Source organism: Mastigoproctus giganteus, chromosome 3 (assembly GCF_048544385.1).
Source record: "Mastigoproctus giganteus isolate SK-2022 chromosome 3, ASM4854438v1, whole genome shotgun sequence".
NCBI lineage: Eukaryota > Metazoa > Arthropoda > Arachnida > Uropygi > Thelyphonidae > Mastigoproctus > Mastigoproctus giganteus.
In genome coordinates this window covers 212,999,894-213,024,482 of record NC_143577.1, presented here as the reverse complement: position 1 = coordinate 213,024,482, position 24,589 = coordinate 212,999,894, and the positions used below count along the sequence as shown (strand labels likewise).

At 36.3% G+C, this 24,589-nt stretch overlaps 1 protein-coding gene across 4 annotated transcripts in view; it reads left to right on the top strand.

The window, feature by feature from the left end:
- Positions 1 to 24,589, top strand: part of LOC150088667 (embryonic polarity protein dorsal-like) — an 83,240-nt gene that overhangs the window by 46,468 nt on the left and 12,183 nt on the right. For 2 of the 4 annotated variants that reach the window (XM_090370853.1, XM_090370852.1), the window contains exons 7-9: positions 7,659 to 7,892; positions 11,923 to 12,015; positions 19,579 to 19,632. In XM_090370853.1, coding sequence (XP_090226979.1) covers positions 7,659 to 7,892; positions 11,923 to 12,015; positions 19,579 to 19,632 — 381 coding nt within the window. The remainder of the gene's footprint in view (positions 1 to 7,658; positions 7,893 to 11,922; positions 12,016 to 19,578; positions 19,633 to 24,589) is intronic. The other 2 variants (XM_090370855.1, XM_090370854.1) reach the window with 2 other exon arrangements.

Here is a 24,589-nt window from a genome sequence, read left to right as displayed (position 1 = left end):
GGTTGGAGATCAAGATAAAGTATAGACTCCAAAGATTTCCTGTAGCTCATGTTCAAGGACGTTAACAGGCTGGCTTAGAGGTAGTCATAAATCGATGCCTTTTGCTGTTCTGTTGATATGGCAGGAACCTCAAGACCACATAAAGGATCGTTATTTTTGCATAACCAATATTTATGTTTTTTCTTTGTAATCCAAGCATAAAGTAGAGTATCCCAACATACCTTCTGCTCTAAGACCAGTTCCTCACGATGATACAATGCCAGTGCCAAAGACACCAGAAACTTACAGCTAATTTTGACTCTGATTCAGTATCGGAAAAGGAATCTCCAGAAGATGCAGAACCCAGAACTAGTACAGATCCAGACTTTTCGACTCAATAATGCAAAGTTGCATCTAATCAAAACTCAGGCAGAATTGAATGATTCGGACCTCTCCAAAACCAAGGCTCATTTAATAGGATCACTGCTTCAGCAGTGGAATCTTCTTGAAAAGGGGGTGTCAAGATATCTTTTTATAGGAAGAGGCAATCTAACACAGTGACCTATTACTCCATGGATGGTGCTTTGGTTTATTGTAACAGTGTCCAGGAATTAATGAAAGAGTTGCATCTGAAGCACATCCCAGAGCAGTGGAGGCTTTTCATTGATTCATCCAAGGTCAGTTTGAAAGCAGTTTTACTCCATAATAGAAATAAGTATCCACTATACCATTGGCCCATGCAGTTCACATGAAGGAAATTTACGACAACCTACATGTTCTTTTGCAAAAAATATGCTATGAAGAATACAATTGGAATATCTGTACCGATCTGAAAGTGGTAGCTTTGATGACTGGGTTGCAAGGAGGATACACTAAATATTGCTGCTTTTTATGCAAGTGGGACAGCCAAGCAAAGGATTGCCACTACAGGGTAAAAATATGGCTAGATGGTTCAGAAACTACACCAGACCAGAAAAATGTAGCACTTCCTCCTTTGGTGGATAAATCAAAAATCTATTTACCTCCATTGTGCATCAAGCTAGGTTTGATAAAAAAAAATATTTGTGAAAGCAATGAAGCTAGGTTTGATAAAAATATTTGTGAAAGCAATGAAGCTAGGTTTGATAAAAAAAATATTTGTGAAAGCAATGGACAGAAAAGAGAAGGATTTTCTTGTTTGAGGCAAAATTTTTCTCGAATCAGTGAAGCCAAGATAAAAGAGGGAATTTTTGTGGGTCCTCAAATCAAAGTGTTATTCCAAGACTAGAAATTCACTAAAAAATTAAATGCTACAGAAATAAGAGCCTGGTAGGCATTCGAAAACATCTGCCAGAACTTTTTAGGCAATGAGAAATCACAAAATTCCGTTGAAATTGTGGATGAGCTAATTTTAGCACACAGAGTTGGGATGCAGCATTTCATTAAAGCTTCATTTCCTACATTCCCTGAAAACTTGGCAGCAGTCTCTGATGAACACAGTGAAAGATTTCACCAAGATATTTCTGAAATGGAAAAAAAGATACCAGGGAAAATGGAGTCCAAATATGTTGACAGACTACTGTTGGAATCTCATATGGGAGACACCAGTGGACAATTATAAAAGGCAAAAAATGACAAAATAAGTGTTTTGTTATCAGATAAACATTTTTGTAAATAGAATAAGGTTAGTAGCCCCATTGTTCAATATTTAGCACTGTATGTAACATTTTCTTAAAATATATCAAATCTTTTTTTACTAGAAACTTAGATTTTGACTTTATTCTCCTCTCCCTTAAAATTGGTGGGTGTTACAGCAATATGGTTGCCATATTTGAATTCTGCAACGTCGAATCTATAAGAATCACCCTGAATTTTAACAGGGAGCGAAAAAAATGGATTGTTTTGCCAACTAGTGTAATCAGACATTCCAAGCTCAATTTTTTTTCCGGTCTATTAAAAAAAAAAATCCTTCCAGAGTATAAATGTATTGTAAATGTAGATATTTACATACATTTATACTCTTCCTATAAAAGTAAATATTTACATTTATAGGAAGTTAAGCAATACATTTTAACAGTTTGTCAAGATAGTTTTGAAGCAATGTACTCTGGTTACTATCGTTAACCATTCTCCATGTATTACAGGCAAACTTGGACACCAAATGTTTTTATAACTTCATCACTATTTGATGAATTTCAGAAACAGAGGGACCAAGTGCTGAACTTTGTGATATCCCACTCATGACTCTAGTCCATTCAGGGTGATAGCCATTTCTAACCATATTTTGTTGTTTGTTATTTGGTTTTTAGGAACATTAGCAACTAAGGCCATATTGCTCCGGGATATGCGGTGGTCATTCCCTGACATTTCCGCATCCTCCGTATTTGGTGGTGACGGGCTCGAACCCCGGTCTAATCAAGAAGCATGTGCTACGCACTGTTGCTCCTTCCCACCTGGCTACGGAGGTGCCTCCATATTTTGTCTTGTACCAGTTAACCATTGAAACTCCTTTTATCCATTCAAGTAACTTCTCACTAATAACACATTGCTCTAGTTTATACAAAAAGCTAGACTAAAGTCTACTTTGTATCATACAAACTTTTTTGGCTCAAAAACCCCTTTTTGATTTTTGATTCCTGACTTTACCAGTAGGTCCCTTTTTGGTTTTTGTTTTATTGTTCTCAATAATAAAGCATTGCAATTGGCAAACAAAAATATTTCTAACCTGCTATCAAAATCTGCCCTTTTACATTCAAAATATGCAGATTTAAAAAATAAAATTAAATCTGCCTGTCTGTCTGTAACCAGCCCACTTGTTATACAGTTACTTATATTTTATCTACCAGAAATGCTAAAGGGAGGAAGAGAAGTCTCTAGCAACTTACTTCTCAGAATTAGTGTGATGGGTAAATTTGCATCTTCTTTTTTATATTGTTATATACAGTGCTTTTTTTGTAAAAAAAAAAAAAATAGGTGCCGGTACTCATTCTTTGCTATCAGAAAAAATTCCGTGCTGGCATGGGTGACACGGCTCGCACGGATGACATGCAGTGGGTGTCAGCCATGTCAGCTGCTTCCATCTGTTAAGGAGATCACGTGACACTGGGCAGAGTCAGCACCCGTCAATCATGGCTGTATCGCTAGCAGTGGGAACGCTGTATCCGATACTGAATCTCGACCATTAATTTTATTAACACACAGTTTATTAAGCATAAATTTATTATACAAGTATATAAAAAATAAGTCAAAGGTGAGTCTTATTTAATAAATAAAAAATAATAAGTAAAATGTAAAAATACGGTAAGTACCAAGTAAAAAAAATTTCATAATGAAGTTTTGGTCAAATTCAGAAATGGGTACCCCTTCCAGACTGCTAGCGATACAGCCGTAATTGACGGGTGCTGACTCCGCCCATTGTCATGTGATCTCCTTAATAGATGGAAGCAGCTGGCATGGCTGAAATCCACTGCATGCCAGCCGTGTCACCCGTGCTGGCACGCTGTAAAAAAGGTGCTGGTATGCCGTACCGTTGCATACCATCACAAAAAAAGCCCTGGTTATATATATATATATAGCATAGTGTATATGTAATGTTTAAAGTTTATAATGATAGCGACCAATATTTAATCATGTACGTATCAGAATACCACTTTATTGAATTTATCGACCTATATATATATATTAGCATAATGAAGTAGTTAAAAAATAAATCAAAAATTATACAAAATATAAGAAGAAAATAAATATAAAGCTATCATTAGAGGCAGCAAAATGCACGTATGGTTAACGTATGGTAGCTGGTTAAGCTTACATTGTTGGTGGTGTGGCTCTGTGCTGGAGTGCAAGTCTGTCTGTTCTATATTTTTATTTTTCGATGCATAAGGACCACCGCTATTCAAATCTGCAGTGGCAGTTCGATTGGGGGATCGGGTGGCGTCTGATCCTTTGATCAGTTTGCCTTTGCGATGATTTGTCTAGCGATTGAAATGCAGTGATTCCCTGACCATTATTGGCCTTGTGGTCCTCTGTTGATATGGGGCATAATGGTCAGTCTATTTTTGTTATTTTGGTTTTATTTTATTTTAGTCTCTATTTGTGATATTTCACGTAATTTGGAACTGGCACCTTACGAGGGGGGGTGCCACTAAATTCTTATGTAATTGGCTCTAAATTTTATTATTTTGAATTGAATTTTTTAAATTTATTTGGAGATTTTCTGCTACAATTTTTAGTCTTACCTTTTCTTTTCCTTCCCTGTTGATTAATTATTATGTTTAATTTATTATTTTTCACTCAACAGTTTTGCCATGCAACTGGCATTAATTTTGATTTAATATCAGTTATATATATATATATATATTTTTATTATTATTTTATTTTATTCATTTTTATGAAAACCCCAAACAAGAGATGCATTAGAACCTATAGTACTTAGTACTGTGCATGAGTTGAAGGTTGAGAAGTTGAAAGAAGATATTTGTTGACATTACACTTGAACGTCTGTAGATTGTAATTTTTAGGAAATATGTATGAAGAAAGGTTATTCCAGAAAATGGAAGTTAAATGAATAAATGAGGAAGAAGAAAAGTTGGTTCTGTGAGTTTGAAGTTGGACAGTAAAAGGATGTTGAGTGGTTGTGGCATGTGTTTGGACTGCTTTAGAAGAGAGAGCAGGAATTATAGCAGTCAATTCAGAGGAACAGTCTCTGTGGAAGTGTCTATAGAAAAGGCATGCAGAAGAAACAATGTCTATGAGACAGAGAGTAGAGAGACTGTTAGAGATGGCTCATTAATTAACTGCCCCTTTTTTGAATGGAATCTAGAAGCCTGAGAGAGGTTTTGGGGGCACCACCCCAGATGTGGGCGCAATATAGCCGAAGTTGCTCTTGCGCCATTAAACCCTAAACAACAACAACAACCCCAGATGTGGTAACAATATTCCATGGTAGGGCAGATTTGCAATTTGTACAGAGTGAACAGCTGCTTGGAAGAAAAGTAATGCCGTGAGCGAAAGAGAATACCCAGTTTCTTAGATGCAGAGAAAGCAATATTTGTGATGTGCTTATGCCAAGAGAGATTAGAAGTCAGGGTAATCCCCAATAGAGATATATGATCTTGCTTAGAAATTGGAGTGTCATTGAAAATAAGCATAGGAGCAGAAGAATCCTTTTTGCAAAATATAAGACAGGACTGAGTCTTTTAGAAGGATTGAAATCAACTAAATTATCATTGCTCCACTGGAGAATTACCTGTAGGTCAGCCTTTAAGGAATTGGTAGTGGATATTTGAGAAGTAGAAGCTGTTTGTGCAGGGCAAGATTTCTCAAACTGGAAGATGGAATGCAATTTGATGGAGATTTGGGAACAAGCCAATCACAATATTCATTATTCTTTTGAACAGCCTGAGCACATTTATTGGAAAACCAAGGTTTGGATAAAGGACTAGATTTTAAGGTGGAGTGTGGAATAAAGGATTCCATCCCTACAAGAATAATTTCACTGACACAATCTGAGCAAACTTTGACATCAGAAGTTTGAAACAGCAATCCAACCAAGGAAAAGAAGAAAAGAAATGTCGCAGATCATCACATTTTGCATTCTTGTAATGCCAAACAACATGAAGTTGAGAATGGCCACGAGAGAAGGCTCCATTGGAGAAGAGACCATCACCAAATTGAGATCTGAGGTGCCTAGGGGACCACTCACCTTGACTGTGTACTTAGAAGGGTTGTTTGTGAGAAAAAGATCAAGTGTTGGCTACGTGGTTAGAATCGTTTGGTATTCTGGTAGGTAAATAAACAATCTGTGTGAAAGTGATTAGTAATTGCAAAAGCCTCGACATCTCAACCAGCTGGATCTGTGTGATTAGAAAATGGAAGCCAGCTGGAGTTGTGAACATTAAAATCACCAAGGAAAATTACCTCACTGTTAGGAAAATTTAGACTGGAGAAAGTCAAATTTCAAAGAGAGGAAGTCAAAGAGTTCTAAGTAATCAGTGGAGTTGGGAGAACGATAGAGACAACAGATGAATTTGCCTGAATGTGGTAGAGAGATTTTAAGCCAGAGAAGATTGAAAAGAGGAGATTCCAAATTACTAATTCTCTGACAGGGAATATCAGAACAGACATATGCACAAGTACCACCTTTGAAGCGAAAGGAATCATACAGTGAATAATTTGGACGACTGAGATGAGCAGTGATTAAATCATTCTGTCAGAAAAAGTACATGAGGGTTTGGCAGACTGTAAGTGGAAATGGACATCGTCGAGACTAGAACCAACACCACGTATATTTGTGAAATGGATGAGGACGTGTTTGGGAGGCTTAGGTCTTTTTGCAGATAAGTTTTTTTCTGTTGATTTGACAATTCATGATGTATTCAGTAGTAAGAAAAGATGGGGAGGGGGGACATGCTGTGTATGAAGTAATGAAATTTTTGGATATGGCACACACACATGGTAAGAATATACCCAGTTCCTTGACGCAACATGGCCTCAACAATGCCCCCTCTGCATACACGCTACTCGGGTGCCCTCCAGCCACTATCTGGTCGAGTAGAGGCAGCAAGATTATACACTAGCTGATCTGAAAGCCTCCTGGAGTGTTACCAATGGTTTGGTCCAGTGGACTATCTAGTGGCTAGCCTGTGAACACCATTTTTATAGCTTAGCTATATCCTCGAAACATAAGGAAGGTTAGATCTTACCACGATGTCTATCATAGCGCTTCAAATGACATCAATCATACTGTATGTTGCAAGAGATGGGGGAGTTGCTGGAGCTTTGCTCTAGAGACTAAACACGGGTTCCACCATTTCAAGCCTCCAATAAGTAAAAAGTGGTGGTATTGCACTGGTTGATGAGAATCATCTACTACATAATAATATAGCTAATTGATGGCACACAGATGAGCAGAGTCCACCTTCTGACTGACCACCTGGAATCTGCAGACCACAATTTGCATGCCACTGGGCTAGATTCTCAGAATTGGTCTTTGCATTCAGTGCTTTTGTAATATTATAGTAGCTTCATCGAAACTGTTTTGATGTGATTTTCCCTTTTAATAGATTGCTGCTGTATTTTCAGTATAATTATATGCACATAGATGTCTTTGTGGAAACTAGAGTAACTTTAAATTCATTGTTTTAACAGTATTCACTCTTATCTTCAGCATGGAATATTATTTGAGGATGTCTGTAATCATTTCAAAAATTTATGATTGTAACCTTCAGTGTTTCTCTACTATTGATTCAAATTTAAGGCCATCAGATAACTAGAAACACACAACACTTAGTCAAATTAACAGTAGTTTTATAAATTATGTATATAATGAGTGACTTCGTAGGAGTTACAGTTGTATATATTATATTTTTATTTAAGATGTAGTATGTCTTAAATTTATTGAAATAAATATTCATAGAAATGTTCCAAATCAATATACATAAAGTTTTTTGACTTTCTCAATCACCAGAAATTATAGGCAGTTGACCAACCTTAGTTTAAGCTTTTTGATTACAGTCTAGAGAAATTAATTTATTTTATAATATGAAATAGTGAAATTTCTCAGGATTTTCTTTTAGGTATCTACTATGTTTTTGTAGTATAGTGGTATGAGCTATATAGAAAATTTTATGTAATATCAAAAATGTTGGGACAAAATTTAATAAAAGTTTCTGCAAAGGTTTTTTGCTGTTCTTTTCCAGATAACATTGAAGTGTGGTTCTATGAAGAAAAAGACAATCAGATAATCTGGGAAGCTGCAGGACAGTTATCTCCAAATTGTGGTGTCCACAAAAAGGCTGCTATTAGTTTCTTCACTCCACAGTATTCAACTCTTAATGTTGAAAGACCTGTAGATGTTTATGTTCAACTGCGTCGCCCTTCTGATGGTGCTGTTGGCGAAGCAAAGCACTTCATTTTACTACCCTTAAAGAGAGGTAAACATATCCTTCAATATTTATGATATCACAGAGTTAAAAGAAACTCCTTTATTGATACGAAATGTGTACATATTGTCATAAATCAAAATAGGACTCACTGTTGAGCATTTTCAGAGTTTTTAAACCAAGTTTGAAAGAAAAGTCATGAGAACAACAACAAAAAAAGCTGGTATTCATATATGACAAGTTTGTAATAGATAATCTAGCTCAGCTGAGTAGTCAATGAAAACTACAATAACATTTCTACAAAGTAACAGGATGATTTGTTTCATACATTAGAAGTGAGGGAGAAAAATACACTGAAAGTCTGAAAACACTGATTGTTTTTAGTTCTAGGTAGATGTGACAAAGTGCCTAGAATTGCAACCTGGTAATTAAATGGTTTGAGCTATGGCCATAAGGTTTCATGAGGCATTGACATCAACCTTGGTGCATCCGCATGCCAAGTGGGCACTGGCTCGGCCACTTCACTTGTGTATCACAGCTGATTGATTGCAGGATGTCGCAGTTTGAACAGCATGCTCTAATATCAAGTTTTTCTTTAAACTTAGGAAAAGTGCTACAGAGACACTGTAAGCTTTACAGAAAGTTTATGGATATTGATACCTTGAAGAAAACAGCAGTTTACAAGTGGTTTAATCAGTTTAAAAATGGTCAGGAAACAGTGGAAAATGAATCTCGCAGTGGACACTCTTCACTGTCATAAAACAACGAAAATGTCACAAAAATGAAGGAACTCAAGTGATAGGCAAATGACTTGTTGAGATTGATCACTAAGTTAGACTGTCTTGTAGGCTCAGTACACACAATTCTGATGCAAGATTTATGGATGCATTGCGCATATGCAAAGTTTATTTCACACTTGTTGGATGATCAAATGGACTGCAGGAAAGTCATTACAGGTGATTTGTTAGAAAAATATATGCAAGATCCAAGCTTCCTAAGGAAAGTGGTTACTGGCGATGAGAGTTGGGTATTTGCCTATGACCCCAAGACTGAGATAAAATTGTTCAAATTGCACACCAAAATGTCCCCGTGGCCCAAAAAGTCTCGTGCAACAAATTCCAATGTTGTGCTGATTGTTTTTTTTTTTTTTTTCAATGATGAGGGCATAGTGCACTATGAATTTGTGACTAGGGGGAGAAGCATTACTGCTGCTTACTACATTGAGGTTTTACTTGTTTGTGTGAGAATGTGAGGTTGAGATGACCTCAGAGGAAGGGTGGCTGGTTCCTGTACCATAACAATGCACCCAGTCATGTGATGGCATTCTTGGCTGTAACAAAAAAATCAGTCATGCAGCAGCCCTTTCTATCCCCCTCAAACCTTCACCATCTGACTTCTGGTGTTTCCCTACACTGAAAATGGGGCTTCGGGGTCATCATTTCACTACAGTGGATGACATTAAAGAAAACACTGAAGCAGCCCTACACATACTAAAAAAAACACTATTTGTTTTGGAAACCTGATGTAAGAGAAACCCCAAAGATATATTTTGTAACCGCACCACTAAAATCTATGACACTGAAAGCATATGTAGAAAGCATGTACACTACCCACCAAAAAAGTATCATGGCACTCCTATTTTTGTCATCTACTGGGCTTTCCTGTATAAACAAATGACTTAGATTGGTGTATAATGAAGGCTTACAACCCACACAAGTTGGTCATTCTCTTCATGGTACATAGAGCCGAGCAGACTGAATTTGAGCAAGATATTACTGTCAGATGTCACATTGCTGGTTTGTTGATTTGTAAATTTGTTAGAGATAATTTCCATACCTTGAGAATGTATTTTATTTGATCTGCATAAATGCAAACCATTCTCAAACAGCCTACACCATCTAACATAAATATTGTGAAATGGAAGCATGATGGACGACCATTCAGCAACACAGAGGAAGACCGTGGAAGCTCACTCCACATGAACAAAGAGCACTCAAAAGGGTAGTAACACAGTCTCATCAGATACCCCTGCAAAATATCAACCAGAAGTTTAAGACCATAGTGGAATATAAAGTGTTTAGGGCTGAAGCCTCAAGCTATGGAAAAGTCTAGACTATGTATAAGCATAGTGCAAAAGCATCAATAATACATAGCCAAATTTGAATTAACAGAATGTTAGCAAAACGGCATCGTTTTAAGTTATATCTCATATTGTGAATACCTTCACAACGAGTTGCCATGATATTGCACTACTTCGAATAAGTAACGTTTCACCTGAGGAGAAGACTAATGTTACTTATTCTCAGATGGATACCACCACCCAGGCGGCACCGTTTCGGGGCTATTTGGCCCTTCTTCAGTGGGTGGGTAGGTACCCGAGTGATACATTGATGGCAAAACAGTTATGAAGTATAACTCCACAATATGAGAGATGCCTGATGGTGTATGATGTGTTTAGACTATAAAGCGTTTAGGGCTGAAGCCTCAAGCTATGGAAAAGTCTAGATTATGTATAAGTATAGTGCAAAAGCATCAATAATACGTAGCCAAATCTGAATTAACAGAATGTTAGCAAAACAGCATTTTAAGTTATAGTGTTTTAACGGCATCGTTTTAAGTTATGTTTAGTCTAAACACATCATACACCATCAGGCATCTCTCATATTGTGGAGTTATACTTCATAACTGTTTTGCCATCATTGCATCACTCGGGTACCTACCTACCCACCGAAGAAGGACCAAATAGCCGCGAAACGATGCCGTCTGGGTGGTAGTATCTATCTGAGAATAAGTAACATTAGTCTTCTCCTCAGGTGAAGCGTTGCTTATTCAAAGTAGTGCAATATCATGGTAACTCGTGAAGGTATTCACAATATGAGATATAACTTAAAACGATGCTGTTTTGCTAACATTCTGTTAATTCAGATTTGGCTATGTATTATTGATGCTTTTGCACTATACTTATACATAGACCACAGTGGAATTATAACCTCCCTATCATAACTGCTAAATCCCTTTCTGTGTAAGTTAATGACACCAGCAAAACAAGGATACTTAGTTTGTCTGCTGAATCTGGGAGTGTTAGCCGTTATTATAAAGGCTTAAAATATGTGATCCTGGTTAAAATCCATTGTTAGGGTTCCAGCTCTTGATTGGAAATCGGCAGTTATGGTTGTTTGGTAATTCAGAATCCTGGTGGAATTGATTGACTGGTTTTGTTACTTAATATCATGACATTTTGTTACCTAATACTTGGCAATAAAAAGCATTTTTGAATTTAATTTAAAAAACTTTAAATATTTTTAGATTTATAAAAATTAAAATTAAAAAATAATAAATTTTTAAAAATAAATTAATTTTTAAAATTTCTCTGAGTGCTATGCTTCATTCAGTGCTATTGCTTTTGGTATATACAATCATAGTGCATCACATTCTCAGTCTTAGATTATTTTTGAAAAATGCAAATGTGCTCACTTTAGAAGTTTGTGATGTACAATTTGAATAATTGTAGCTACAGCTTGCAAGAAACGCAAGACATCATATATGGGTATCATTACAAATGAATTGTCCAATAGTATTATAATGAGCGTTTGACTTACATTAGGAAACTTGCTGCTTCGGAAAGATACAGCAGTTCCACGGTCACATTTACCTAATTGTATTAATTATTGTTAATTTGATTAATTTGATTAATTGCATTAATACAACCATAGCAATGACATTTTATAAAAATTTAATTATAAAGCTTAAGAGAGTGAATGCTCCCCAAAATGAGAGATGCCTGTAATTGCCACAATCTAATGGATTCATGAAGCAACATTACCTCATGACTCCATTGAAACACCAATGTGATCTAAACTTGAAATAAAAGAAATTCACCAATGTAGTATATAGAATTTATTTATTACTAAATGAGTCTAACAATCATACATTTTTCAGATGTTTCCTCAAAGATTCACTTCATCAGTTATTCCTAGGCAGAATGTTAATCAAAAGCTTTTTCTTTCTTATATTAAACTAAATATTGTAATAAAATACAATTTAAAATATCTAGGCTTGAAGAATTTTGTGTTTTTTATAGATCCAGATGGATTACTGAGGAAACGTAAAAAATATGAGAATAGTTTTATGCATGAACATTTCTTTGATTTGATAGCTCCTCTAAATGAAAGGAGTAAGTATATTTATGTGTTTTAAGCATTTTATTATTTTAATATACAACAGAGCACCAATTATCCATGGCAACTGAAGCCTGGATAATTGAAGAACATGGTTAATTCAAATTATGCATATGTATTCACATTGCAAAATATATAAGAAAACTAAACATTTTTTCAAAAAGTTTTTTTTTTTTTACCTGATTTATTTTTCTTATGTAATCTGAAACATGGTGTGTGTGTGTGTGTGTGTGTGTGTGTGTGTGTGTGTGTGTGTGTGTGTGTGTGTGTGTGTGTGTGTGTGTGTGTGTGTCATTCATACTTATTTCATGTTAATTTCATTTATTGTGAGTGTGGTCTCCTTGGGTGGTGTATTTGCAGTATTGTTAGAGGAGGTTGTCAGTATTCAGATTTGTTTTTTGTAATTTAATTCTATGATTAATTTATTTAAATTGTTAAAATAACTTGGTACATGGGCAGAAAATTTTTCACCTTGGGTATGTGACCTTAATTGCTGTATTAGTATGTGGTATAATAGTGTTCTTTTCTAATAAGCAAGCCTAATACAGCTGGAAATTAAAATAATGCCAATCACATAAAACTTTTGTGGCATTCCCATGGAGAAGGTTTCCATCTCTGAAAGCCATGCTGGATTCTAACTTAATAAGAAAGACAAAAAGAAATAGTTATGTCTTCAAGACTATTACATAGTAGAAAAGAACACTATTATACCAACATACTAATACAACAATTGGTATGTAATATTTTGAAAACAAAGCACAAATTTGTACAAAAAGAAACTGCTCTGGATGGCTCAGTTGACCAAAAACTTCATGCAAACTTTTAGAATAAAATTAAAGCATATGTAAAAAAAAAGGCAGCTTGTTTGCCCTGTATGCACAAAAGATGTTTTATTTTATGTGAAAACATCCTTGGCTTGGATTAGGTTAAAGAGTTTTAGGAATGAAAAAAATCCGAACGTGTTTTAACATTTTAAAGCATTTTTTCTTTCGACAGTTTCATGAATTTGAAGTTGAAGTACATGTTCAATAGGTAATTTACTTACAATTGGTATGTGATAGCTAAAATATGATATGTACACTTCAGATTGTAGAGTGTAAATGTCTTTGAAACACAGCATCAATTATAGTTCCATGATTAGGAGTTGATACAGATCTAGAAGTATTTAACATTAGTCCAAATTTATTTTCTAAGAAATTAGCCAAAGGTTTGGATTGAGTATCTGCAAAATTAATGTTGAAATCTCCACTAACTATCATTGGTATTCGGTCGCACTTTTTGTGAGAAAATTGTAGCAGTGCAGCTCCTTCAGTCGTGTAAGGAATAAAATGAAATGGATGAATTCAATGATGTATTCAATCTTTTGGTTAGGTGAAATGTAAATGACTACCGACAATATTGTTTGACCATCAGAAAGAAGGTATTCAGCTGCACAAATGTCTCCAACAGGTCTTAACACTCATGGATTTTCCAACAGTTTGTTGATAAATCACTTCCATATGAGAAGTAACAACATGAGTATGATTTTTCTCTCTTATGATTAACTGCCACACTGCCAGCTTGTTGATCTTCATTAGGTTTGCTTACTTTGTTATTTAGCCACATTTCAGAAAGTAGAAGTAAATTGGATGGTTGGGTGACTGCATCAGTGAGATCGTCACTGTGAGCATGTAAACTTTGACAGTTTAATGTTATTATGGAAAGATCTTTTCATTTACTGATGAACTCGTATAAAGTATCTTGCATGGTAAGTAGAGGATTACTCAACAACCTGGTCATTTCAGCTTGAAGTGCAAGAGTGGATGTAGCATTTCTCAATCCATGATAAAATTTCTTTTTTCAATTTGCAGCACAACCAGTATTAGTGGAAAATGATTGTTTAGCTGAGATCGTTTTGTTGTTATTCAACAAATCACTTGTACTTCTTCTTGCGATCAGTAAACAAAATAATTTTTTAGTGAAAAAATTATTTTGTTTACCAATTTCGACTTGCTTAGTTCTAGCAAGTCAGACCACAGCAGGTGATCCTGGGCATTTCAACCAAAGACATTTAATAGAATTGGTCTCTTCATCATATTCAATACATGCCAATTTTCCATAAAGCTCCATTAGCCAGACCATCGGACACATCAGTATTAGTGGTTATCAAGTATGGTTTGCTAATAAGCAAAGGTTACTTTTAAATGCATCTTTCCCGACATATTTAAAATCAACTCTTAAAACAAACCTCACGTTCTTAGTCTCATTATTTGCATGGCCATATAAAGAAGATAAGGCATCACTCCACATCGATGTGAACTACGAAGTTCATTCGATGCCATCATAAACTGTGTAACTTTTAAATTATCTGTAAACTCTCGATACTGACCAAGGTAAATTCTAGGAAAGGACAATTCTTCGGCATTTTCGTCAAAAAGTAAACTTTGTGGAACATTTTGTTCACCAGGAGCTATTCATAAATATTTGTCATCGCTCCACAAAAGAGTTTGTTGTTGAGCGACTAAACTTTCTTCAATAGGATAGCTTCACTTATTTCATGTAGGAGCGTCATCGTGTTCCATGTTTTCTTCGAAGAATGCTTTGTCAATCTCGATATCATACAGACGATACAAAGGAGTTGTAAGTAGATACTTTAACCAAACCCTTACATCTCGTTTACAATCCAAGTGCATTAAATAACTCTATTTGTGTATTTTTTGTACATTTGATATGAACGTTAAAGCAATAATTGTCATATATTCTCCGAGGCAAATAATTGACCATCGAAATAACATTTAAACAGGAACATTTATAATTTGGCCCAAAATTCCGTATTGGCCGAAACCATGTCTTAAGTCTTCTAATTTGCATGAATGATATATGAGGAGAAATGAGGTGCTCAGTTACTAAATCTGATTGAGGCAGATGAGGTGGAATAGCATGATAAACGAAACTGTTGCTCTTCGAAAATGTTGGAATGGAATCATTTTTGAGAGATGCTCAACAAGTATTACAAGCTTTCATAGTTATGTCTGCAGTTGGAAATTCTAAAAGTAACAGGTAACTTCCTGGAGTGCACAATTTTACATCATTTTCATACCATAATCGATCGCACAAACAGCTCCAAATGTATTTTTCAGAAATTGTTCAAATTCTTCATAGGAGTTATGGTCATGTTTGACGTTCTTGTAAATGATTTCATGCTCGATTGCTGTCGAAATCCGTGGAGGATCTTCAACAGGCGATTGAACTAAAGTATGATTTTGTTTCTTTTTGGATGATGCAATCAAAGCTGATTTTTGCAGTATGCTCTCAGGAATCAATTGAAAATCCTCAGGTAATTCATTTGAACTCAAATCTTCTGGATCGAAATCTTCAGGAAGTTCTTGAATATAATTTCGTGATGTCGACAGTCCAGCTTCTTAATGAGAAGTCAATGTTGATGTTGATCAACATTGACTTCGATCAAAGAAAGCTGATGTTGATCAAAATCCTGAGAAGCAGATTTTTAATTCTGCAATTTTTTCGTTCTCTATGTTTTTGAACTCATTCTTTTGTCGACATGGGAGGTTACTTCGGTGGCTTTGAAGCTTTTATTCTTGCATACTTTTCTCAATTTTGCTCATTTTTAGCCATCTTTGAAATACTCTTATAGGTTGTTAACTGAAATTTGATTTGGTATTTTGCCAATTCAGTAGTTAGCGAAATCCATTTGTAGACTAGTATGACATCATTACCAAAAACTACTGCAAGAAGTGATTGTTGTTTGTTCAAGCGATTGTTTTATTGTTGCATTTTTGAATCAAAACCATTTAAATTTTTAAATGGTTTAATCGAAACTTACTTATTTACTTACACTACTTAGAAGGTTGATGTTGATCAAAATCTTAAGGAGCTGATTTTATTAAAGTCAGCATTTTTTTTTTTTTTTTTTTTTTGTTCTCTGTTTTTGAACTCATTCCTTTTCAACACAAGAGGCTTCTTTGGTGGCTTTGAAGCTTTTGTTCTTGCATAATATTACTACCCGTTGCTTACTCTACTGAATCACCATTAATGATTGAGTTAATGTCATTTAAGAAGTGATGTCATTTCTGTATCTTAGTATGAACTTACTCTACCGAATCAATGTTAGTGAATGAGTTAGCATCGTTAATGCCATTTAGGAAGTGACGTCATTTACATAATTTAAAATCTAACAGCCGCCTAATAGTGAGTGACATCAATTGCATCATTTCCGTAAGAAAATTTCATTACCAATCGGTTTAACTCCCGTGCCGCCATAGATGTTTTCACATCAAAAATGGATAAAATTCTTGTAATGGATGATACCAGCTGTATTACGCCAGACACACTCACACACAGCAAAATTTGCTGGTGAAGTGGGAGATTAAATACATGCAGCCCAAGTTCACAGGATTATATATAACCAATGCTATTATTGTTTGGTATATTGCTGTCATATTGCTGTCATAAAGCATTTTTATTCACATGTCAACATTATCCAAAATGTGAAGAAGAAATGTGTGATGCAAAATCAGCAACAAGCAAAGTGATAATCTCTGGAGTTTATTGTCAGTTCTGAGTTTATGTGAAATCAATTTGTTCAGTTTGTACACTTTACTTCTGGTCAATGCAAATGAATGGTTTCATCTCTTACATTGAGTGTTTCTCCAAGCACCTGACATGTTTGGCTTGAATCTGACTCAGTTAACCATCGATGGTAGTTGGTCATCCCTCACAGGATGCGTCATCAAACTCATCACCATTTGTTTTTTTGAACCATTTTTGGGTTGTGCATTGCTCAGTATATCTTCTCCAAATGATTGGAGCACCATGCCGAATTCCATGTACACACACTATGTATGTGTATATGCAATATCAGTAAATGTGCTGATTCTGAAAATCACCATAAAAAGTCTATCACGTCTACATCAAAAGATGTACCAACGTTTAATGTTAAAATAAAGGGATATATACATATAATTCACATTTGTTAATACAAGTGTAAAAAAATATTATACATTCTCTATAACTCATTTAACTTCTGAAAAAATATCATAAATCATAGCAAAATAGTTATATTTATTATTATTATTTTATTATTAGCATTATGGTGCAAGGAAGCCTGAGGCTTATGCTGCACCAGGGGGGAAAAAAATCTGAATTACCCTGAGAGAGAGAGAGAGAAAGAGAGAGAGAGAGAGAGAGAGAGAAAGAGAGAGAGAGAGAGAGAGAGAGAGAGAGAGAAGTAGAAGGGAATCACCAAGAAAGAGAAGAATGGTGATATCCAGCTTAGGACCCTGGGTGTGCCAAGCCCATACTCAGATGATACATATATAGATGTATGTATATCACATCTATGTACTCATAGATAGATGTGAGCCCCTAGGGTTCTAAATATAATCAGCATATCTGTAATTGTCCGAAAAAATGTTTGGTACTAAGGGTTTTCTCTTGTATTCCTGCTTACTATCCCTCACAAGGAACCAGCAGTAATCCCCCATCATTACGGGATCCCAGCGACCTTGTTACCATTTTTCCATTGTGGAAATATCCTGATGAAACCGCTCCCCTTGTTCATCACTTGTGTCTCCCATATTTTGAGATGGGAATGAAGAAAATGAATTTAACGACATTCGACAGCCCATGTTTTTGTAGCACTCGAGTAAATTAAACACCAACATTTCATAGTTTTCTTCTTTCCTATTACAAAAAAAACCATGTACTACCACCTTAAATGATTGCCAAGCTACCAATTCAATCTCCTTTAACTGGGTTTCAAACACAGTCTTTCGGCACCTCCGTAGCCAGGTGGGCAGGAGCAATAGTGTATAGCACACGCTTCTTGATTAGACTGGGGTTCAAGCCCGTGACCACCAAATATGGAGAATGCAGAAAGGTCAGGGAATGACCACCGCATATCCCCGGAGCAATATGGCCTTAGTTGGTAATGCTCCTAAAAAACCAAATAACAACAACATGGTCTTTCAGGAGTTTCCTAATTTGGGGTCCTACAAAAATTCCTTCCTTAAGTTTGTCATATGTTAAATTAGGAAATGCACTTCTCAAGTATGCAAATTCGTTACTTTCTTTATCTAGTCCCTTCACGAAATTTTTCATCAATCCAAGTTTGATGTGCAGGGGTGGAAGAACCTTATGGAATATATTACATTGTCCTAGTATGAACTTGTTCCGCTTGTCCCAGTGTTGCACAACATAATGTTCTTCTGTCACACAGCTGTCCCACAAACACAAAAAACAACATTGCGTAACCCCCCCCTGCAAATCAACAAGTAAACCAATAACCTTAAGATCACTGCATATGTTTCAACCATAATCCTAGTATTTTATAGCATGCAGAACTTTAGACATGCTTTCATGACTTTCTTTAAGTCCAGCTGAATGAAGCATTAGTAGAGGCATATGATGCAAGAAAGCAAGCTTATGTAGCATCAGGCAGTACACAGCATCACCAATACACATCAGCAATACACACAATAAGCATACACATGATGCTGCTTATGCAGCATCATGTGTATGCTTATTCGTTGTAGTACTATATGAATTTCTGAAAATGTAAATTCAGTTTTGACTACTACAATATAAAAACAACACAAATTCAATTTTTATCATAACACAGTACACAGATTTAGAGAACATGTCACAATCAGTTAATACTTGGTAAACCTTGGCACAGCCCACAAAATTTCTCACCAAAAACGCTCTCTTCAAATTGTAAATTGTTGCATCAGAATTTGAACCTAAGAACCAATAGGTAGAAGTCTGATTATGTTTATCACAAGAAAACCGAGGCCAGAATTGATTGCTAAAATTAAGAACTTATATATGTTAAAATAAATCAATATGTCATACGTTACTGGCTAGATTATGCGAAATTGACATGTTTTGGTAAAATGTAATGCCCTCTATATTTAATAACTGTGACATGATGTGAAACTATCAAGATGATTTTCAAAATCTACACATAAAAATTGGTTAAAAACAGCATTTAAGTTCTTGGAGGTAAAAATTGTGTTGGCTAGTGTAATTGGAACAGTAATTTTTTGCCACTTTTCATTATTTTAATGTCCATGACATTAAAATAAGGAAAAGTGACAAAAAATTGCTAGAATCAACTTACAGTATTACTTGTACATTTCAAAATGTATCAGTGGTTAATTACTATCTTACAATGATGGCCTCCATATAATTTTGTCAAAATACTAATCTTGGAAAACCCCACAGACTTTTTTTTTTTGGTCACCTGAAATGAAACAAAAAGAATATAAAACATAATACCTATTTAAACTTGAGTCCACCACAACAGAAGCAAGAATGTGATCAGTAGAATAGCGCGCAAGACTACAATACCTTCCAAGCTTAACCAAAAAAAAAAAGGGATGGGAAAGCCACACGGAATGAAGTAAATCATCATCTCTTTACAACAACAAATGGTACAAAGCGGTTCAATTTAAACGTAATTGTGTACACAACTTGACAATATAACTGAAATATATAAGGCATTAAATTTATAGAGAATTTTAATTAAGAATTAAAACTTTTTAATTAATTTTTTTTAGGGGAAACTGAAAATAAATCATCGAGAGTTATGAAACAAGCGACTAGGATAAGAAGTAAGAATGCTTGTTTGTTTATAGTATAAATGTTTTATTTATGATATTGAACATCAACTTTGTTTGCTCTTTCTCTTATCTTCATTAGGTGTATCTCACAATCTTTATTCTTAATTCAGACTACCTACTTCAAAAACAATGCAAAGTTTATTCAAACAATTAGTTACTCTGTAATTGAAAGCAAATTTTCGCACATCTATCCTGAAACCATACTTTTCTTTGTCCCCCCCCTTCCGTGTGTGTGTGTGTGTCTCATCCACAAAAGAGTAAGAATGCCATCAGCATTTAATTACCCAACCTTTTGCCGTAAAAACTTCAAATCAGTTCTCACAAATGCTATACCATACAAGCCTGATATACCATCATCAATATCATGAATAAATACAGAAAACAACAATGGATCCAACACTGAACCCTGGGGGACTCCACTAATAACATTAGTCATTTTGCCTCCAATGGCACACTGCTTCAATTTGTTCAGAAGTCTTCCATGCGCAACAATATCAAAAGCCTTTCTAAGATCCAAATATATGATATCAAAATTATTCTTTGCATACTACATCATAGTATCCAGTCAAATTGGTCAGACAAGACTTCCCCTTAACAAACCCATGCTGTGTCTGAACTATAACTGCAGTCTTGTCTAGATGATCCTGCAGTGCTTTAACCAGAGACTGCATTATTTTCCCCAGAACAAAAGTTAAACTAACAGGTCTGTAATTACTGGTGTCAACCTTTTATCCCCCTTTGTGAATTGGATATATATTTGCACATCTCCAGTACTTGGGGACCTCTCCTGAGTCCAAGGACGCTCTCATAATTATGGCTAAGGATTTGCTTACTTCTTTTGCTGCCTCTTTAATATGACTGGATAGACCCCATTCCACCCCAGGTGACTTTATTATGTTTAACTTCAATTTCTCCTCCACTTTGCTCTGTTATTACAAAATTGTTTAATTCCCTATTAGAGTTTGATAAGTTTCTGGCCTTCACTTTCCTACAGAATTCTTCATGTGTGAATGTAAGCGCAAAATATTCATTCAGTTTGTCAGCTACCTGAGCAGAACCATCAACAATCAACAAGTGGACTAATCTGATTCATCCCCTTCCTTCTAGAATTTACATAAGTAAAGAAGTTTTTACTGTTTTTTTTTGCCAAAGATTTCTTGTGATCTGCCTTTGCTTGCCTAACCTTTTTTGTAACTTGATTAGAGACTATCTTATATCTACCATAGGCATCTGTATCTCCTGATAATTTGTGTCCCATGCATTTTTCTTCTCTGCCACAAGTCTCGTTAGTTCATCTGACATCTGTTTAGGCCTAAACCTTGAACAGTATTTCTTAGTTGGTATGAAAAGCCTTGCAGCTTCCCATTTAGAATTTGCTGTTGATAACGTCAGTTGGTCCCACTGTATAGAATTTAAAAACTGTCTGAGACCACTGTAGTTGCCTTTAAGGAAGCAAAAACCCTTCCCTTTACCCCTGATGACAGTTACATCTTTGAGTAAATCCCATATCAGTACACTGTGATCACTGCCACCTAGTGATTCCTTTATCTGCAGATTCTTAATGCATGAATAATCATTGTTGATAATCAGCTCAAGAGTCTTACTCCCCCTAGTTGCCTCTCGAACATGCTGCTGTAGAAAACAATCATCCAATAAATCAACAAAAGTCTTGCTAGTGTGTGTGTGTGTGTGTGTGTGACACACCAACAAGTTTCAGTCTATATCTGGGAAGCTAAAACCCCCCATTATAAGACAATCTGATTTACTGGCCCACTCGATTTTTCTGTATAGTTGTTCATTGTACTGATCAGTCAATTAGGCCTATAACGCACTCATACTCTCAATTTTGCTTTCCCAGTACTTATGTCATGCCAAACTGACTCAACACTGCACATCCAGTGCAGTGTTGAGTCAGTTTGGCATGACCCGTGTCAACTGGATGCTCTTCCTTACATTTTACGTGACCCCTCCTCTCTTTCTATTATTTCTGTACACATTGTACTCCCCAAATTCCAATTCTGCATTCCTTGTCTCTCTGTGACACCACGTCTTTGATATCCCAACAATATCTGCCTTTGATGTATTCACCAGCACCTCAAATTCATCAAATTTATTTACTATACTCCTAGTATTGGTATATATGCACCTATTCTTACTCTTAGTTACCCTAACACAGCCCAGGTATTTACTTGTTCCATGATGACTCTCAGGAGTCCTTGAAATCCCCAGTACTTCGCTTTCCAGGCTGCTGCTCATTCCAATAGAAGCAGTGCAAGGATCACTTTCACCTTTGCCTGTGGCTACTGTTAATCTATTAGTCTGAATTCCCCAAGCTAGCAGATTTCCAACCCACCTAACACTGCCTCGAGCATCGGCAAATATTTTGCACCCTTTCTATTTAAGTGTATCCCATCCCTGTAGAAATCTCTCCTGTTAACAAGCACAGACCATGCTGAGAAAAATTCTACTCCATGAGTCTTGCACAATCTTTCCAGGGCCGAATTGATTGAGAAGGCTCTCATCATATTGAGAAGGCCTCCTATTGTGTCTGGGTGGATTTGCAGATACTTTCAAATATAATCCTAACTTGCAACTTTTTTCAGCATTGACCTGTACTTGTTAAGTAAGTCCACAGATCTCCTACTCTTAATGTCATTAGTGCCAACGTGTACAACAGTATCACCCTTTGTGCCCTTAAAAGATATCTGCTCTACGTCATGAACTTGTGCTCCTGGCAGACATACCCCAGTCCTATTCCACATATCCTTTTTGCACAATATATTTCCCATCTCCCTGACAATAGTCACCAACAATAACTAACTCCTGTGGGACCATCGCATTCTACCCTGTTGGTTGCTGCTGTGTTGCCTGATGCACAAGAGTGAGCTCTGGCATTGAGTTGGGCAGCTGAGAGTTTGATGGGGCCCCTTCATTTTAATTTCTTTGAGGGCATCTACCCTACTCTTCAAACTATCATAGACACCCATCAGAATGCCACGTTGGCACCTCATTTCTTGACACTCTGCACCTAGCACACACACAAAGACATCCTCCTTGGCTAGATCATGGCCTGTTCCAGAAAGGGCCGCAAACATTTCACAATGTTTGCGGCGCTTTCGCAAAACATTGCACATTTTTTTAGGCTGTGATGCATTGGGAATTGCCCGCTTCCATTCTCCCCAGAGCCACAGCACTCCCACTACTTTGTGGCACAGAGTGAGGGAAAAAATACTTCTGTGAGTACTAATTTTAAAGTTCTCCAAATTTCAGTTGTCTATATAAGTTGGTTATGTTTGTGTGAGCAAAATGTCCTTATGCACCTGTTGAAAGTAGGATATAAGTCAGAGTGAACGTACACTATGTATAATTACAATAAGTAATAGAAGTACATTGGGAGTAATCCTCAGACATGTAGACAAGCATCTACTGATTTTAACTTGTTGGCAGAAAGGCTCATATCAGTTCAATGTGGGACACACTCTTGATAAAGTTTGTGATTGTTCCCACCAGGTCAAGGCTACAAGGATTGTCTCGGTAGACTGCACGTTTCATTCCACCCCTACAGTTAAAAATCAGAGGAGTAAGGTCAGGTGATCACCAAACACATCACACAAAGTTCAAAATATTTTATTATTTTCTGCGGGCTCTAGGGTTTCCCCTATCCGCCTCTGAAGAGTAACTGTACATTATGTACAATTTGTGGGTTAGCAAAACATCTTGATCCACCAACTTCACAGGAATAATTACAAACAATAAGTCTCTTGCCTGAGACCAATATAGTATAGCCGCACATCTGACCATACAGTATATCAGTAACACTTGCAACTCAGTTATTAGAATTTGTTGAAGGCACCAATTTCTACATTAACCTTCACAACTTATACAACTATACAGATAGTTAGAACCTACCAGTTCGGTTACAATGAGGTCAGACATATATCTTACAATTTATAGAATTTAAGATTTACAATTTATGCACCTTATTAGAGGCCAAAGTCCCAGGACACCGCCCACCTAACAGTGAACCTGGCACATTGACTAATTTATACTAAACACTAATATTGCCGTCCGGCAATAAATACAAATAAATTTCCTCATCAGAGGTCCTGTAACAATGCGATTAATATCAAGGCAATATATACAGTGGTAGTACACTTATTACATAATTATTCTCAGTTGGCAAGTCCTTTCCTTCTGCGGAAAGCCTTGTCAGCAAAGTTAGCCAGTGCCTGAAAATTTTCCTTACATTCTAAAAAGTTGAAGTTTCAAATACATATATATATATACACAGTTATGCCCAGTTAATTTATTAAAGTACAAATAAAATAAAATATAAGTACAAAATTCAGTAGCTTTCGGAACACGTGTCCCTTTTATCAACTGACAAATTTGAATACATTACAAGCAAAGTGTGGCACGTTACTCATGCGTCATTGTTGTAGCACGGACGTGTGCTGCCTTACGCCAGTGATCATCCATCAATAAAACGGTTGTCTCTAGGATGGGATGTATACGCATGCCTTTCTGGCGATTTAATGCCTTAGGGTTGTTTATTATGTTTAGTGACTCTAGCCATAGGCGGTGGCGAAAGTGTCGCGTGTGGTCCACTATCTCAAAGTCGCGCTTGGGGTCAAGATCGTGGTTGGTAGCCCAAAAATGTTCTGCGAGCACGGACTGGTCAGTTTCGGCAAGCCGGATTGCTCTGTCGTGTTCCGTAAGGCGATCCTGGAGACGTCTCGATGTCTCACCTACGTAGCAACTGTTACAGGCCCTACAGGTGATACGGTACACTACATTGCTGCGTAAGACAGGTGTGACAGGGGTCTTCACACTGGAGACAAGTGAATGTAGGCTCTTACCGGGTAATTGCACACATTTGATGTTGTAACTTCTCAGGATCTTCGAGATACGTCCTGACACTCCTGGATAGTACGGAATGTAGGCAGAC